The 16,157-nt window shown below is 50.1% G+C and overlaps 1 protein-coding gene across 6 annotated transcripts in view; it reads left to right on the top strand.

Annotated features, from left to right (window-relative positions):
• Positions 1-16,157, top strand: part of ablim3 (actin binding LIM protein family, member 3) — a 514,512-nt gene that overhangs the window by 324,027 nt on the left and 174,328 nt on the right. For all 6 annotated transcript variants that reach the window (XR_011948320.1, XR_011948319.1, XR_011948323.1 and 3 more), the window contains exon 6: positions 386-479. Coding sequence is in view for 1 of the 6 variants with exons in the window: in XM_072512118.1 (XP_072368219.1) it covers positions 386-479 (94 nt within the window). In the remaining 5 variants the exon portion in view is untranslated. The remainder of the gene's footprint in view (positions 1-385; positions 480-16,157) is intronic.

Genomic DNA, 16,157 nt, shown 5'->3' with positions numbered 1-16,157 from the left:
AAGAATGCGACCATTGAACCAAGGCTGATGAAAAGATTAAAAGCCTTGAAATCTTGTTGCTTCACTTTTGCAGCTGCCGCATTGAAACCCCTTGATCCTTTTACAGCTTGAAAGAACCAGCACATTTTATATTGTTAAGTTTCAGTAAGGGAGTCAGCATTTCAATTCTTAATGCTGTTACAGTGTAAAAATAAAAAAAGGTTTATAGAAGCATCCAGTGATTTAATCACAGCTGTCTGAGAATAATCATCAAACATTTTGGCATGAAAATTCAGTACCCATTAATTTTGATGAAAAACATAACTGACCTCCGGAGCTGTGAAGGTGTATGATTAGTACCTCAGGAGAAGTTGCTAAGTATCAATTTTCTTTCTCTTTTTTGAAGGGATGGCATTCCTTATTGTGAGACCGATTACCATTCTCGGTTTGGCATTAAGTGTGAGACATGTGACAGATACATCAGTGGGAGAGTGCTGGAGGTAAGTGTCCGCTAAAAAGAATGGATGGATTTTTTATTCTAGCTCTATGAAGGAAATCCTATTTCAAATTAGATTTTGAGTCATGACTTGAGGGCTCATTCCCATGAATACCGTGTTGCTCTGGGTCATTGGAATCCATCAGATAATTACAGTGTAGCAGACAAATCCTCAGAAGAATTAATCTGTTCAAAAGGTTAAATAATTACGCAAAGTGCAGTGATAGAATTGGAGAGAGTTTCTAAAACGCAAATGCCACAATGTAAGAATTCATTTCACAATGTTCTAAACTTCCATAAAAAGAGAGGTTGTGCTAAGCTTTTCTGGACATTTGTAATAAGCTACTTGACCAGTGAATTTACCTGTTCATTTTATACATTTTCTTTTTGTATGTTTTCATGGTGATATGGTGGTTTTCCATGACTCTTAGAAGTGTCCTATCCAGAGTATTTTTCTGCAGCTCCCACGTTAAATTATCACCTAATATTTGCCCGAATAATCACATATCGATTGTGAACACTGCTTTCTGGTTGGCGATTTGTTTTAGTGTCAACACTGGTAGTTCAGGAGATACCACACTGAAGCACAAATCTTAACAAAGCCAAAACATCTCACGTGCAAAGGAGGAAGAACTGTACAAACAGCATTGCAGCAAGATCACTCATTCATTGACTTACGCACTCTGTCTGAAGTCAGGTCCTTGGCTTATTGTCTGCCGATGTTTCATTCTGAGCCATTTTATTGACAGTTTATTGTCACTGGTAGTGTTGTCATTGCCTTCCGCTCTTCGGGGCAGGGCGAGGAGGCAGGTCTCAAGTCCACCTCAGCTGGAACGAGAATCCAACCCATGCTTTTGTCATTATACTGAATCACACACACAGGCCTTCTGAGCTAACTGGCCACCAGCAAAATCATAAATACCATCAAAAATAACGTTCTTTGTTTGGCTACACATGGCAACCAAAGCTCTTCTTTGCTGAGATTAGTCCTGAGAACTACTAACAAGTATTCTCCTTGGTTGCAGCTTTTCACCTTTCTATTGGATTAATTTGTCAGTTATTTGGCAAAGGAACACACACTGGATCATTGCCCAAAACATTTTGATAGAAGTTCATACACACACCATGGCTTTGTGCCACCAGTAATTGATGCACGATCAATTGCACAAAGACAAGAGTTGAATACAACTGAGGCTTTATTACATTAAGATGTGTGGCCTCCTACAGCAGCTGGCGAAATGGCTGCTGTACGGGGAGCACACATATTTATACTCCGCCTACTGGGCGTACAGGGCCGTACCACACATTTCCTAATATGTACAACAGTGGTGATTACCACATTCACCCCCTGTTAAAATTGAGTCCGCCGGGGTTGGCGAAGAACTATATACAGAACAAGTTTTAATATACAGAGGCAAAACATTTTTTGGAGTCCGGTACATGGTGTTTTAACAGTCCCGAACCAATTACAGGTTTAGCCGGTCCGGGGCCTTGATCTGACGTTGGGAGCGACGCAGTGGTGGCGGCGATACCGGTGTCGGTCTGGTCCTCAGTGACTCCGGGAGCGTGCCAAAATCCTCCTCATCCTCGGCGTGGGGAGGGGGAGGACTGATGGTCCCGGGGGGGGTTGCTGCTCGGTGCGCCGGGGGAGGGGAGGATGGCGCCATGCCAGAGGGGTGTGTGTGTGGGGAACCTGCTGGTGCCAGGTCCCTGAGGGAGACAGTACCCTGGCAGCCGTCGGTGTACGCTACGTAGGCATAATTGGGGTTAGCGTGGAGTAACTGCACCCTTTCAACCAAAAGGTCCGCCTTGTGGAGTCGTACGTGCTTACGGAGGAGTACGGGTCCTGGAGTTGCGAGCCAAGTCGGGAGCGACACCCCGGATGTGGACTTCCTGGGGAAGGCGAAGAGACGTTCATGGGGTGTGTCGTTAGTCGCATTGCACAGGAGCGACTGAATGGAATGCAGTGCATCGGTGAGGTCCTTCTGCCAGCGGGAGGCCCGGAGATTTCTGATCCATAGGGCCGACTGGACGGCCCTGCAGACCGTCCCATTCTCCTTCTCCACCTGCCCGTTTCCCCGGGGGTTAGAGCTGATCGTCCTGCTGGAGGCGATACCCCTGCTGAGCAGGAACTGATGCAGCTCATCACTCATGAATGAGGATCCCCTGTCGCTGTGGATGTAGGCGGGGAAGCCGAACAGAGCAAAGATGGTGTTGAGGGCTTTGATGACGGTGGCAGACGTCATGTCGGGGCATGGGATGGCGAAGGGGAATCTGGAGTACTCATCGACCACACTGAGGTAGGTGGAGGGGAGGGGCCCTTTGAAATCCACGCTGGCAGAAGTGCGGTTTGCACTCCGCACAGACCTGGCAGTCTCTGGCGATTGTCCGTACTTCCTCGACAGAGTAGGGCAGATTGCGGGACTTGATGAAGTGGTACAACCGTGTGACTCCCGGGTGACAAAGGTTGTCGTGCAGAATCCGGAGACGGTCCACCTGTGCGCTGGCACATGTACCTCGGGATAGGGCATCGGGGGGCTCGTTGAGCTTACCGGGACGATACAAAATCTCGTAGTTGTAGGTGAAGAGCTCGATCCTCCACCGCAAGATTTTATCGTTTTTGATCTTGCCCCGCTGTGTGTTGTTAAACCTGAAGGCTACCGACCATTGGTCAATGAGGAGAGTGAATCTCCTGCCGGCCAGGTAATGCCTCCAATGCCACACAGCTTCAACGATGGCCTGGGACTCTTTTTCGATGGAAGAGTGTCGAATTTCGGAGGCATGAAGGGTTTGTGAAAAGAATGCCACGGGCCTGCCTGGTTGAGGGTGGCGGCTAGCGTGATGTCTGATGCGTCGCTCTCCACTTGAAAGGGTAACGTCTCGTCAACTGCGTGCATCGCGGCCTTGGTGATGTCGGCCCTAATACGGTTGAAGGCCTGTTGAGCCTCGGCCGTCAGGGGGAAAAGAGTGGACTGGATGAGTGGGCGGGCCTTGTCCGCATAGTTTGGGACCCACTGGGCGTAGTATGAAAAGAACCCCAGGCAGCGTTTGAGGGCCTTGGGGCAGTGGGGAAGGGGGAGCTCCATGAGGGGGTGCATGAGGTCGGGATTGGGCCTCAGAACTCCGCTCTGGACCACATAGCCGAGGATGGCTAAGCGGCTTGTGCTGAATATGCACTTCCCCTTGTTATAGGTGAGGTTTAGGAGAGTGGCGGTGTGGAGAAATTTGGCAAGGTTGGCATCGTGGTCCTGCTGATCGTGGCCGCAGATGATGACATTGTCTAGGTACGGGAAAGTGGCCCGCAGCCCGTACCGGACGACCATTCAGTCCATCTCCCTTTGGAAGACCGAGACCCCGTTGATGACGCCGAAGGGAACCCTAAGAAAATGGTAGTGGCGGCCATCTGCTTCGAAGGCAGTGTATCGGCGGTCCGCCTTACGGATGGGGTGCTGGTGGTAGGCGGATTTTAGGTCTACAGTTGAGCAGACCCGGTACTGTGCAGTCTGATTGACCATATCAGATATGCATGGTGGGGGGTACGCGTCGAGCTGCGGTTACCGATTGATGGTCTGGCTGTAGTCCACGACCATTCGGTGTTTCTCCTCAGTTTACACCACTACCACTTGGGCTCTCCAGGGGCTGTTGCTGGCCTCGATGATGCCTTCGCCAAGCAGTTGCTGGACCTAGGACCTGATGAAGGTCCTGTCCTTGGTGCTGTACCGTCTGCTCCTGGTGGCAACGGGTTTGCAATCCGGGGTTAGGTTTGCGAATAGGGAAGGTGGGTCAACCTTTAGGGTCGCGAGGCTGCACACAGTAAGGGATGGTACGGGCCCACCGAATTTCAATGTTAGGCTCTTGAGGTTACACTGGAAGTCCAGACTGAGTAGCAGGGCAGCACAGAGGTTGGGGAGGACGTAGAAGCGGAAGCTGCTGAATTCTACGCCCTGGATCATGAACGTTGTTATACAGTACCCCCGGATCGCCATGGTGTGGGACCCGGAGGCCAGGGAGATTCTTTGATTGGCGGGGTGTATGGTGAGGGAACAGCGCCTTACCATATTGGGATGGATGAAGCTTTCAATGCTCCCAGAGTCCAGCAGACAGGAGATCTCGTGCCCATCGATCTTCACGCTTGTCGAGGCGGTGACTAGATTGTGCGGGGCAGACTGGTCAATCGTGACCGAGGCAAGTCACGGCTGGTCGTCGCTGGTGTCGGACGATGGGGTGCCCGGGGGGCACGGGTCTTGGTATGATGGTGGCGCCCATGTGCCGTGGGGGAGACAAGATGACGGTGCCTAAAGATCCTGAGGTGGACAAGATGGCCGCGCCCGCGGGCTGCACGTGGCGGGGGTTGAAAAAGATGGCGCCGCCCATGGGCCGCACGTGATCTGAGGAGGGGAAGATGGCAGCGCCCACTGTCCGTACGCGGGGGGGGTCGGGGCGATCGCGCCGACTGAGTGGGCCTTGCACACCGCGGCGAAGTGCCCCTTCTTGCCACAGGCCTTGCAAAGGGTGCTGAGGGCCGGGCAGCGTTGGCGGGGGTGTTTTTGCTGCCCACAAAAGTATCATCTGGGGCCCCCGGGGTTGGCTGGCTGGCACGTGGCACAGGCGTAGGATTGGCTGAGTAGGGTCCCCGGTGGGACGGCCGTCTGCGGAGTCCACGAGGAGGAGTGGGCCGCACGGCCGGGGGTGTAGCCTGGATATTGTGCGAGGCGATTGTTATCGATCGCGCCAGCTTTTTAGTTTCCGAGAGGTCGAGCATGGCGCCCTCTAAAAGTTGCTGGCGGAAGTGGTCTGACCCTATCCCCGTGATGAAAGCGTCCCGCATGAGGAGGTTCGAATGTTCCGTGGCCGTGACGCCCTGACAGTCACAGTCTCTGACCAGGGGAATTAAAGCACGCCAGAAATCTTCTACGGACTCACCAGGGAGCTGACTACGAGTAGAGAGTATGTGTCTGGCGAAGAGCGTGTTCGTCCGCTGGGCGTAGTTCCCTTTCAGTAGCGCCATGGCTTCATCATAGGTCGGCGCGTCCTGGATAAGCGGAAAAACGTTGGAGCTCAGCCGCGAGTACAGGATCTGGATCTTCTGAGCTTCCGGAATTGGGTCTGGTGCAGACCTGATGTAAGCTTCGAAACAAGCAAGCCAATGTTCAAAGTCCTTTTTGGCGTTGCTTGATTGTGGATCCAGCTGCAGGCAATCCGGCTTGATGCGGAGGTCCATCTTCTGAAAGCTTTAGTGTAATGAATTGATGCACGATCAATTGCACAAAGACGAGAGTTGAATATAACTGAGGCTTTAATACACTAAGATGTGTGGCCTCCTACAGCAGCTGGCGAAATGGCTGCTGTATGGGGAGCACACATATTTATACTCCGCCTACTGGGTGGAGCCAGCAGGCAGAAACTACCCCCGTACCTGTAGTACAGGGCCCTACCACACATCCCCTAATATATACAACAGTGGTGATTACCACAGTAATATTTATGGTAATGGAGATATAATATCACTCAGTTGTGCAGATATTTTGTTTGCACTTAAGTTTTAATGAAGTTAAACTTCTTAAATTTTAGACATGATTTAACTCCAAAAAACAGTCACATTTTGGGCGCCTTTAGCAGGGCTGTTTCTTGACACCTGCAGTGCTGAGAACGGCCCAACTATCAAATGGGACTTTTGTTTTCGGTCTCGGTCGGAATCACCCCGACAAGGCTGCACTTACCACATTTCGTCAGTACAGGAAGTGATTCTCTCAACTCCTCTCGGCACCCCCACCGAGGCCTCCGGATTCCCCCCACCTCCCCAATGCCCCAACTTACCTGTGAGGGGGTCCTCAAAATCCCCCCCTCACCTCAGCACATGAGGGCAAGGTACCTCCTGGCCCGCTCCCTGGCACGGGCAACCTGCTACCTGGCTAACTTGGCATTGCCAGGCTGGCAGAGTATTGCCAAGGTGCCAGACTGGCTGTGCCACCTGGGCATCCTGGCAGTGCCAGCGTGGCACTGTCAGGATGCCCAGGTGGCAGTGCAAATGGTGCCAGGTTGGCAGTGCCGAGGTGCCCGGGTGGCAGCGTGAGTGCCAGTGTACCATCCTGCCAAGAGCCCAACCACCCAGTTGCTCCGTTGGCCTGGGAGACCCCCCCAGGTGCATTATGTCTGGTCCATGTTTGTCTGGAGCAGTGCTAAACAGCGCCAATAGTGAGGTCTCCCATGTGCAGGAGTTCATTAAGGGCCTCGGAGCATCGGGTGCCGACATATTCAAGTGAGCCTAACTGCTCACTTAAATATAATGTTGGATCTCAGCCAGCAAGGGTGAGATCCAAATGGCGACGTCTCACCAGACCTTGTTCGATCTCACGTGGCGTTCAGAGCATCGCAAATCGAGCAAGAGGATTCTCACAAGATTTAACGGCCTCATGAAATCACCAAGTCGGGAGCAAAGAGACCGTTCAGCGGTGCCCATTATCCTGAAAAGCACAGAAATAAAAGAGTCTTGAACTGGCTTGAATACACTTAGCTTTTGTGCATTGGAACTCAAACTCTGTTCTGCCATTCAATGATATCAGGCCTGATCTGCAACCAAACTCCTGGGCCGGGATTCTCCAAGCCCCCGCACCGCAATCACGCCCAGAGCGGGGTCGGAGAATGGGGCGCCGGAACCACGACGCCTTCGCGCTTACCGGAGAATCGCCGGCAGCCGTGCGTGCGCGGTCGACGTGGCGCCGGTCGGGGCTGTTGAAAGAGACCCCCCGTGCCGATTCTCCAGTCAACCACGGCGGTGTGGATCTCGTATGGTTCCACCCGGCGGGAGGTCGGAGTCGCGGCTGCGGTGGCCGTCCTGGTGGGGAGGGGCGGGGGGATCGTTCTCCGGTTTGGGCCTCCACGACGGCCAGGCCCACGATCGGGGGTCACCGATCGGCGGGCGCAGGTGATCTGCGGGGAGGCCTACCTTCTTCTGCGCTGGACTGCTGTGTGGGTCCGCCATGTTTCACGGGGCCGGCGCCCCAGGCAAGCCAGCAAGCCCCCTTAAAAATGGAGAAACACCCCGGAACATTTAGAAAAAAGTCCGGAGTGATTCGCGACCGTTTTCTGGCGGGCGTGGGGACATAACCCCATTATTGGAGAATCCCGGCCCATGTGCCTGCCCTTGTCTATATCCCTTAAATATATTTGGTTCACCAAAATTTACAGTACTCAATTCATTTTTTTTCCAATTAAGGGGCAACGTAGTGTGGCCAATCCACCGGAACTCGGCGGGAATTTGGCCGGTCGACCGCTGGAGAATCGTCACCAATCGCGTCCGCGCAGTTGATGCAGCGCCGGTCAGCGGCCCCTGTGGCGATTCTCCACAGTCGACCGGCCGAGTTCTGGCGAGTCCCGACGGCGTGGTTCCAACCTGGTACCACACGGCTGGAGCTCGGACCTGCGGCCGCGGTTGCCGTCCTGGTGGGGGGGCGGGGGGGATCAGACTCCGGGGGGGGCCTCCACAGCGTCCAAGCCTGTGATTCAGGGCTAGCGATCGGCGGGCGCCCGCAATCTGGAGAGGGCCTACCTCCTTCCGCGTGGGCCCGCTGTAGGTCTCCGCCATGTTGCACATGGTGTCTTCAACTCATTCCAAATCAGTGACATTTTAATTAGAGAGTTTCGAGGCAGACATCTCTACGAACAATCTGGATGTTCACAGGTCCCCACATACTGCAATCCAGAATACTGCTGCATTATATCTTAGTCTATATTTATTTACAGATAAAATGTATCCATAGATTCTTTTGAGATTTAAGGCTATTTACTACTGAACTAACACCAAAACACAAATGCTAACTACTAAATAAAAAAGACTAACCATGATAAACACTGTACGAAGTCTTACAACACCAGGTTAAAGTCCAACAGGTTTGTTTCGATGTCACTAGCTTTCGGAGCGCTGCTCCTTCCTCAGGTGAATGCAGAGGTCTGTTCCAGAAACACATATATAGACAAATTCAAAGATGCCAAACAATGCTAGGAATGCGACCATTAGCAGGTGATTAAATCTTTACAGATCCAGAGATGGGGTAACCCCAGGTTAAAGTGGTGTGAATTGTGTCAAGCCAGGACAGTTGGTAGGATTTTGCAGGCATGATGGTAGGGGATGAATGTAATGCGACATGAATCCCAGGTCCTGGTTGAGGCCGCACTCATGTGTGCGGAACTTGGCTATAAGTTTCTGCTCGGCGATTCTGCGTTGTCGCGGGTCCTGAAGGCCGCCTTGGAGAACGCTTACCCGGAGATCAGAGGCTGAATGCCCTTGACTGCTGAAGTGTTCCCCGACTGGAAGGGAACATTCCTGCCTGGTGATTGTTGCGCGATGTCCGTTCATTCGTTGTCGCAGCGTCTGCATGGTCTCGCCAATGTACCACGCTTCGGGACATCCTTTCCTGCAGCGTATGAGGTAGACAACGTTGGCCGAGTCGCACGAGTATGTACCGCGTACCTGGTGGGTGGTGTTCTCACGTGTAATAGTGGTATCCATGTCAATGATCTGGCACGTCTTGCAGAGATTGCCATGACAGGGTTGTGTGGTGTCGTGGTCACTGTTCTGAAGACTGGGTAGTTTGCTGCAAACAATGGTTCGTTTGAGGTTGTGCGGTTGTTTGAAGGCAAGTAGTGGGGGTGTGGGGATGACCTTGGCAAGATGTTCATCGTCATCAATGACATGTTGAAGGCTGTGAAGAAGATGACGTAGTTTCTCCGCTCCGGGGAAGTACTGGACGACAAAGGGTATTCTGTCGGTTGTGTCCCATGTTTGTCTTCTGAGGAGGTCGGTCCGGTTTTTCGCTGTGGCGCGTTGGAACTGTCGATCGATGAGTCGAGTGCCATATCCCGTTCATACGAGGGCATCTTTCAACGTCTGTAGATGTCTGTTACGCTCCTCCTCGTCTGAGCAGATCCTGTGTATACGGAGCGCTTGTCCATAGGGGATGGCTTCTTTAATGTGTTTAGGGTGGAAGCTTGAGAAGTGGAGCATCATGAGGTTATCCGTGGGTTTGCGGTAAAGCAACGTGCTGAGGTGACCGTCCTTGATGGAGACGAGTGTGTCCAAGAATGCAACTGATTTTGGAGAGTAGTCCATGGTGAGTCTGATGGTTGGATGGAACTTATTAGTGTCATTGTGTAGTCGTTTCAGTGATTCTTCGCTGTGGGTCCAAAGGGAAAAAATGTCATCGATGTATCTGGTGTATAACGTCGGTTGAAGGTCCTGTGCGGTGAGTAGGTCCTGTTCAAACTTGTGCATGAAGTTGTTGGCGTATTGGGGTGCGAATTTGGTCCCCATGGCTGTTCCGTGCGTCTGGATGAAGAACTTGTTGTCGAAGGTGAAGACGTTGTGATCCAGAATGAAGCGGATGAGTTGCAGAATTGCGTCTGGAGATTGGCAGTTGTCGGTGTTGAGTACTGAGGCTGTTGCAGCAATGCCGTCGTCATGGGGGATGCTGGTGTAGAGTGCCGAGACGTCCATCGTGACGAGGAATGTTCCTGGTTCAACTGGTCCATGGCTGCTGAGTTTCTGTAGGAAGTCCGTCGTGTCGCGACAGAAGCTGGGTGTACCTTGTACAATGGGTTTCAAGATGCCCTCGATGTAGCCAGAGAGGTTCTCACACAGGGTCCCATTGCCTGAAATGATAGGGCAGCCTGGTGTGTTGGCCTTATGTATTTTCAGGAGGCAGTAGAGATCTCCAATGCGGGGAGTACGTGGGATGAGAGCACGTAGGGTGCTCTAAAGATCTGGATCCAAGGTCTTGATCAGTCTGTTAAGTTGACGGATGTGTTCCTTGGTCGGATCTGCGGGTAACTGTCTGTAGTGTTCTTGGTTGTTCAGTTGTCGGTATACTTCTTTGCAGTAGTCCGTTCTGTTCAGTACGACAGTGGCCCCCCCCCTTTGTCTGCTGGTTTGATGACGATGCTGCGGTTGGTCTTGAGAGCGCGGATGGCATTGCGTTGTGCTTGGGTGACGTTCGGGGCTGTCTTGTGAATGCGACTGATGAATCTGGCATTGACACGACTCCTGACGGCTTGAGCATACATGTCGAGTCTAAGGCAGCGGCCTTCCGGAGGGGTCCAATTCGACTCTTTCCTCTTCGGTTGCCGCACCGCAGATCTCTCGGTCTGCTGTTCCGGTTCATTGGTAGTCTGCTTGGGTTCGCTGTTGGCCTCTTGGGGTCTGTGGAAGAATTCCCGGAGCCTCATTCGTCTGATGAATTCCTCCGTGTCTGCCGCGAGACTGATGGGGTCCATTTTGGTGGTGGTGCAGAAATTGAGCCCTCTGCTGAGGACTTCGATTTTGTCTGGTTGAAGGGTGTAGTCTGACAAGTTGACAATAGATTTCCCTGTATTGTTTTCTACTGTGACACCGGGGGTGGCTTGGTTGCTGCTGGTGGTGATGCCAAGTTTCTCAAGCTTTCTGTTCTTGGTATGCATATAGGTGGCATAGTATTGTTGTCTCATCTGTTTGGCAGTGTTCCGCAGCTGGTCTGCTGCATCCTGAGCGCAAGTTGAGAATATGGCCTCTATCTTGGTTTCCAGGTTGCGTCGTCTGCTGTACAGCTGGCGGACGAGGTGGTTGAGGAGTGTGAGAGAGGTGCGACGGCAGAGTCTCTCAGCATAGTCTGTGTTGTAGGTCGACTTGAGTGGGTTTGTGATCTGTAGCCCTTTCGGGATCTTGTCTGCTTTCTTGCATCTTTGTAGAAACTTAATGTCAGTGTCTATATGCGCGATTTTCCTGGAGATCCTCTCCACTTTGAGCCGGCGGTTTGCGGTGTCGATGGTAGCCATGATGTGGAGATGCCGGCGTTGGACTGGGGTGAGCACAGTACGAAGTCTTACAACACCAGGTTAAAGTCCAACAGGTTTGTTTCGATGTCACTAGCTTTTGGAGCGCTGCTCCTTCCTCAGGTGAATGCAGAGGTCTGTTCCAGAAACACATATATAGACAAATTCAAAGATGCCAAACAATGCTAGGAATGCGAGCATTAGCAGGTGATTAAATCTTTACAGATCCAGAGATGGGTGATAAACACTCACCAATAAATTAATACTTTTGTGTAATTTACGTCCACCACTCCACACTCTGTACTGGCTCTGAAGTTACTTTGAATTTTTCTTCCATTTGTCTGGTATCTGCAGCTCTGCTTCCAATAGCCCTTGGATTTCTACCTCCCGTGCGCTGTTTTGTCTGTCACTCTACGGCTGCCTCATGTTTATGCAAAACATACACGAGTTAAAGGCAACAGAAAGCATCTCCTTCCCCCTCTGCACCAAATTCCTCCTCTCACAAATTCTAAACTTTCCACTCCTTTCACTTAGTTAATGTCGTTATCTGTGGTTATGCTGTGTGCCTTAGCATTCAATTCTACTGACTTTATTATTGTATATAGTCAAATATTTGTCAGGAAACAAGTACAATGAGATTCAATTTCATTCTGAATTATTAAAATGTTTATTCTGTGAACCCCTAGAGACAGAAGAATTTGCCTGCTCATGTGAGTTAGAGACATAGCCATTCATATTTGAATCAAGATCCACATTGCAGTAATGCACATTGTCTCACCTGGAGTCTGATATCAATATGTTCGGACCATAGGAGTGAAGATTTCCTGTTGTTACTCTCTGTCAGCAATATTTTAAATACAGCGGCAGATTAACTATATTCAATATTCTGGAAAAGTCTTAAAAGCATTTTTAGATCCATTAATGACGTTACTCGCAATATTGATCGGAAGAAATCTCCCTCATAGTGTACACCTGACCACTAATGCAGTGACCAGAAGGCAGCTTTCATTGTCTTTGTTAAATATGATATAAAAGGTGAGTTTTTTAAAGTTTTCCTTGCCGAAGAACATGCCTCTCAAGTGGTAAGCCTTTTTTCAATAGAACTCTCCACATTGCTGGTGAAAATCTTTTTCATGATCCACTCCCCATTACCTCTGATAAAAAACCTATGCCGACTTTTAGCACAAAGCATGGCACAGCTTCCTGGATGACTGGTCGTAAAGAAATGCAGTCATGTCCACAAGTCAGCATTTGCAGAGAAAAATAATTTCTTCATGCAATGCCTGACCCATTTCCCAGAGTTTTCTAAGGCACCTCGTAATTCTCTTACGAACAAGCACTCATCAGATCTTCTACACGTAATATGGTCATGTCAATCTCATGAAGTCTTCGGGAATGGCAGACAACCAATGAGAGCTAAGAAAAGGTTGCTCATGCCATGCAAACATCGACTGGCAGAATAAAGTACTGGATAAAACAAGTCAAGAATCAAGGAATTGAAGGGTTTGCCAACCCAAGGCCTTAATTGTTGTTCTTTTCAAGTTTAAAAAAAATCAATCTGCCACAAAGTAGCCTGATTGTTAGATTGTTAGAATGCATTTTATTCAAACAGCCTCACTTCCATTAGGTAGCAGACAATGACTCTCCTGGTTATTCATCGGACACAATCTCTAAAAAGGAAATCAATTATTTTGCATCATTACCCAAAGTCTTTTACATGGGTGAAATTATTCCCAACAATATGCTAACCAGCATTTCAAACTATCACACCAGCAGACAGCTTTCCCAGAATTTTATACATGTCAAGATTAACAGCAGGGCAGCACGGTAGCATTGTGGCTAGCACAATTGCTTCACAGCTCCAGGGCCTCAGGTTCGATTCCGGCTTTGGTCACTGTCTGTGCGGAGTCTGCATATCCTCCCCGTGTGTGCGTGGGTTTCCTCCGGGTGCTCCGGTTTCCTCCCACAGTCCAAAGATGTGCAGATTAGGTGGATTGGCCATGATAAATTTCCCTTAGTGTCCAAAATTGCCCTTAGTGCCCATACTGGGTTATGGGGATACGGTGGAGGTGTTGACCTTGGGTAGGGTGCTCTTTCTAAGAGCTGGTGCAGACTCGATGGGCCGAATGGCCTCCTTCTGCATTGTAAATTCTATGATAAAAACAGACAAAAAAAACCGATTTCTCACATTACCTAGCTCAGCACACAAGATTTTCCCAAATGTACCACCCGCCCCTCCCCACCACCACCATCACCCCATTTACTGTCTCTTCATGTGTGTGAGCACACATGATTGCTTTGCGATGAAATGGCAGTAGGTGACAAGCATGTGCATCTGCTCCAATGTATATATGCACAGAAGCCAATACTGAGACAATCTGAAGGTATCTCAAAATTATTTCCTGAGGACGTCGCAACAATGATTATGGTTGAGATTTATGTAAAATGTACTGGAGAGAGAAATAAGAAACATACACTTGTACTTGCCAACTATCAGTGTTTGACTGATGCCCTGGTGAGGGGAGGAAACTGCAATGGTCTTGGAAAGCAAAGTGGGAAGGAGGATGTGGGCAGAAGGAACAGCAACAGTAACAATGAGCGAGATGTTCTGGCTAATCATGCCAGCGGGATCTTCTGATTCCGACGATGGCGCACCTCCACCACAGGTTTCCCAGTGGCATGGGTCAGATTCAATGGGAAATCTCATGGACAGCAGTGGGACATGAAAATCCTGCCACCAGCTAATGGAGGACCTCTGAGAAACACACTGCGGGGAGAATCTCATCCACTGTGTTTTGAGAAGGTTTCTTAAAAGTGGAAGGAAGTGCAAGGGTTTCAGTGTACATCATCCAGAGAGTGGGCTTAGAGTAGGTGGAAGTCCAGATTTGGAAGACTGATGGATTTGAGAAAGGGCATAACATTGGGGAAGACCTCAGAGGTAGGGTGAATAAGACTAAGATGAGATTTAATGTGTCATTCACTAACCATTGAATTACATCTTCTGAAGCGATGAATTAGATTTTGTGAAGAAAGAAGTAAAGTAGGAATTTGCATTATGTCTTTCATGTCAGAATATCCCAAAGCACCTTACAACCAGTGAAGTACTTTTAAAGTTTTGTCACTGTTGTAATGTAATGTAATCACTGTTTAGTCACTGTTGTAATGTAATGCAATTTTGTTGTATTCCAAGATTTTTGTACGGGCATATGGGATGCACATGTGCCGACAAAACAATGAGGCAACTTTGTTCTTTGGGATCAGTCTTATTCAGCATCTTCATCAATGATGTTTGGTTTGTACTAGAAGGGACATTTGTCCATTTTGAATATTTCTTAAAATTATAGTGCTCCTGAGCACATCATTTTTGTGCTGTTGGTAGATTTGCTTAGACATTTCTCGTGCTCCACTCACAATTTTGAAACAGGGGCGAGATTCTCCGACCCCCCGCCGGGTCGGAGAATCGCCAGGGGCTGGCGTGAATACCACCCCCGCCGGTTGCCGAAGTCTCCGGCCCCGGATATTCGGCGGGGGCGGGAATTGCGCCGCGCCGGTTGGCGGGCCCCCCCCCCGCTCGATTCTCCGGCCCGGATGAGCCGAAGTCCCGCCGCTAAAATGCCTGTCCCGCCGGCGTAAATTAAACCACCTACCTTACCGGCGGGACAAGGCAGCGCGGGCAGGCTCCGGGGTCCTGGGGGGGGCGTGGGGCGATCTGGCCCCGGGGGGTGCCCCCACGGTGGCCTGGCCCACGATCGGGGCCCACCGATCCGCGGGCGGGCCTGTGCCATGGGGGCACTCTTTCCCTTCCGCCTCCGCCACGGTCTCCACCATGGCGGAGGCGGAAGAGACTCCCTCCACTGCGCATGTGCGGGAATGCCGTCAGCGGCCGCTGACGCTCCCACGCATGCGCCGCCCGGAGATGTCATTTCCGCGCCAGCTGGTTGGGCACCAATGGCCTTTTCCGCCAGCTGGCGGGGCGGAAATTCGTCCGGCGCCGACCTAGCCCCTCAAGGTTGGGGCTCGGCCCCCAAAGATGCGGAGCATTCCGCACCTTTGGGGCGGCGCGATGCCCGTCTGATTTGCGCCGTTTTGGGCGCCAGTCGGCGGACATCGTGCCGTTTCCGGAGAATTTCGCCCAGGATATCCACAAATAAATAAGAATCAAACTGATCACATTCAGAATCCACTTTGGTTTTCGCCTCCATTAAAGGAATGTAAACTGATTAATTTTGTTGCTATCTGCAAGAGTTTCTGATTCAGAAAACAACAATAGTAGTTGTTGATTATTTCAACATATCATGTACTCCATGATTTCCTGCTTGGTGATGACGTTGACCTTGAAAGTTGTGTACAATCAGTAAACATCGCCATATTACAAATGCAAAATTTCCCCATTATTGTATGTCAAATGCTGATCACGTTCTTATCTTCCATTCAAATGGAAAGAGTGCAATACAGCCTTCCACCTGACAGGAGGATCATTAGATAATAAAGACTGTCTGATTTATTGCTGCACATACCCTCCATGCCAGACGTCAGGATTAATGTGGCCATTTGTATCCTGTACAGCTGGCTGCTCAGGTACAGAGCATGTACATATGTCATCAAGGTTTCCATTGAACATCAATCCTAGTCCCCATTTGGCCATAAAAGGTTTAGATGCAGCTATACTGCCTAAAACTTCAGAAATATCATTTTTTAAAAGACTCAGTTTGCAGAAGTGTATAAACTTGATAAGCAGGAGATGATTAATGACTTGTTCATCTCTTTTCTTTTCTCTCCTGACAGTCCATAAACTGTAAACTATAAATAACATCTGTTTATCTATTGAATTCTAAGATAGTTCACATCTGCCTTAATACCTCTGCAAGAAGCAGGTCAT

This window comes from Scyliorhinus torazame, chromosome 7 (assembly GCF_047496885.1).
Source record: "Scyliorhinus torazame isolate Kashiwa2021f chromosome 7, sScyTor2.1, whole genome shotgun sequence".
NCBI lineage: Eukaryota > Metazoa > Chordata > Chondrichthyes > Carcharhiniformes > Scyliorhinidae > Scyliorhinus > Scyliorhinus torazame.
The sequence above is the reverse complement of the archived record's forward strand: the minus strand, read 5'-3'. Positions and strand labels throughout refer to the sequence as shown.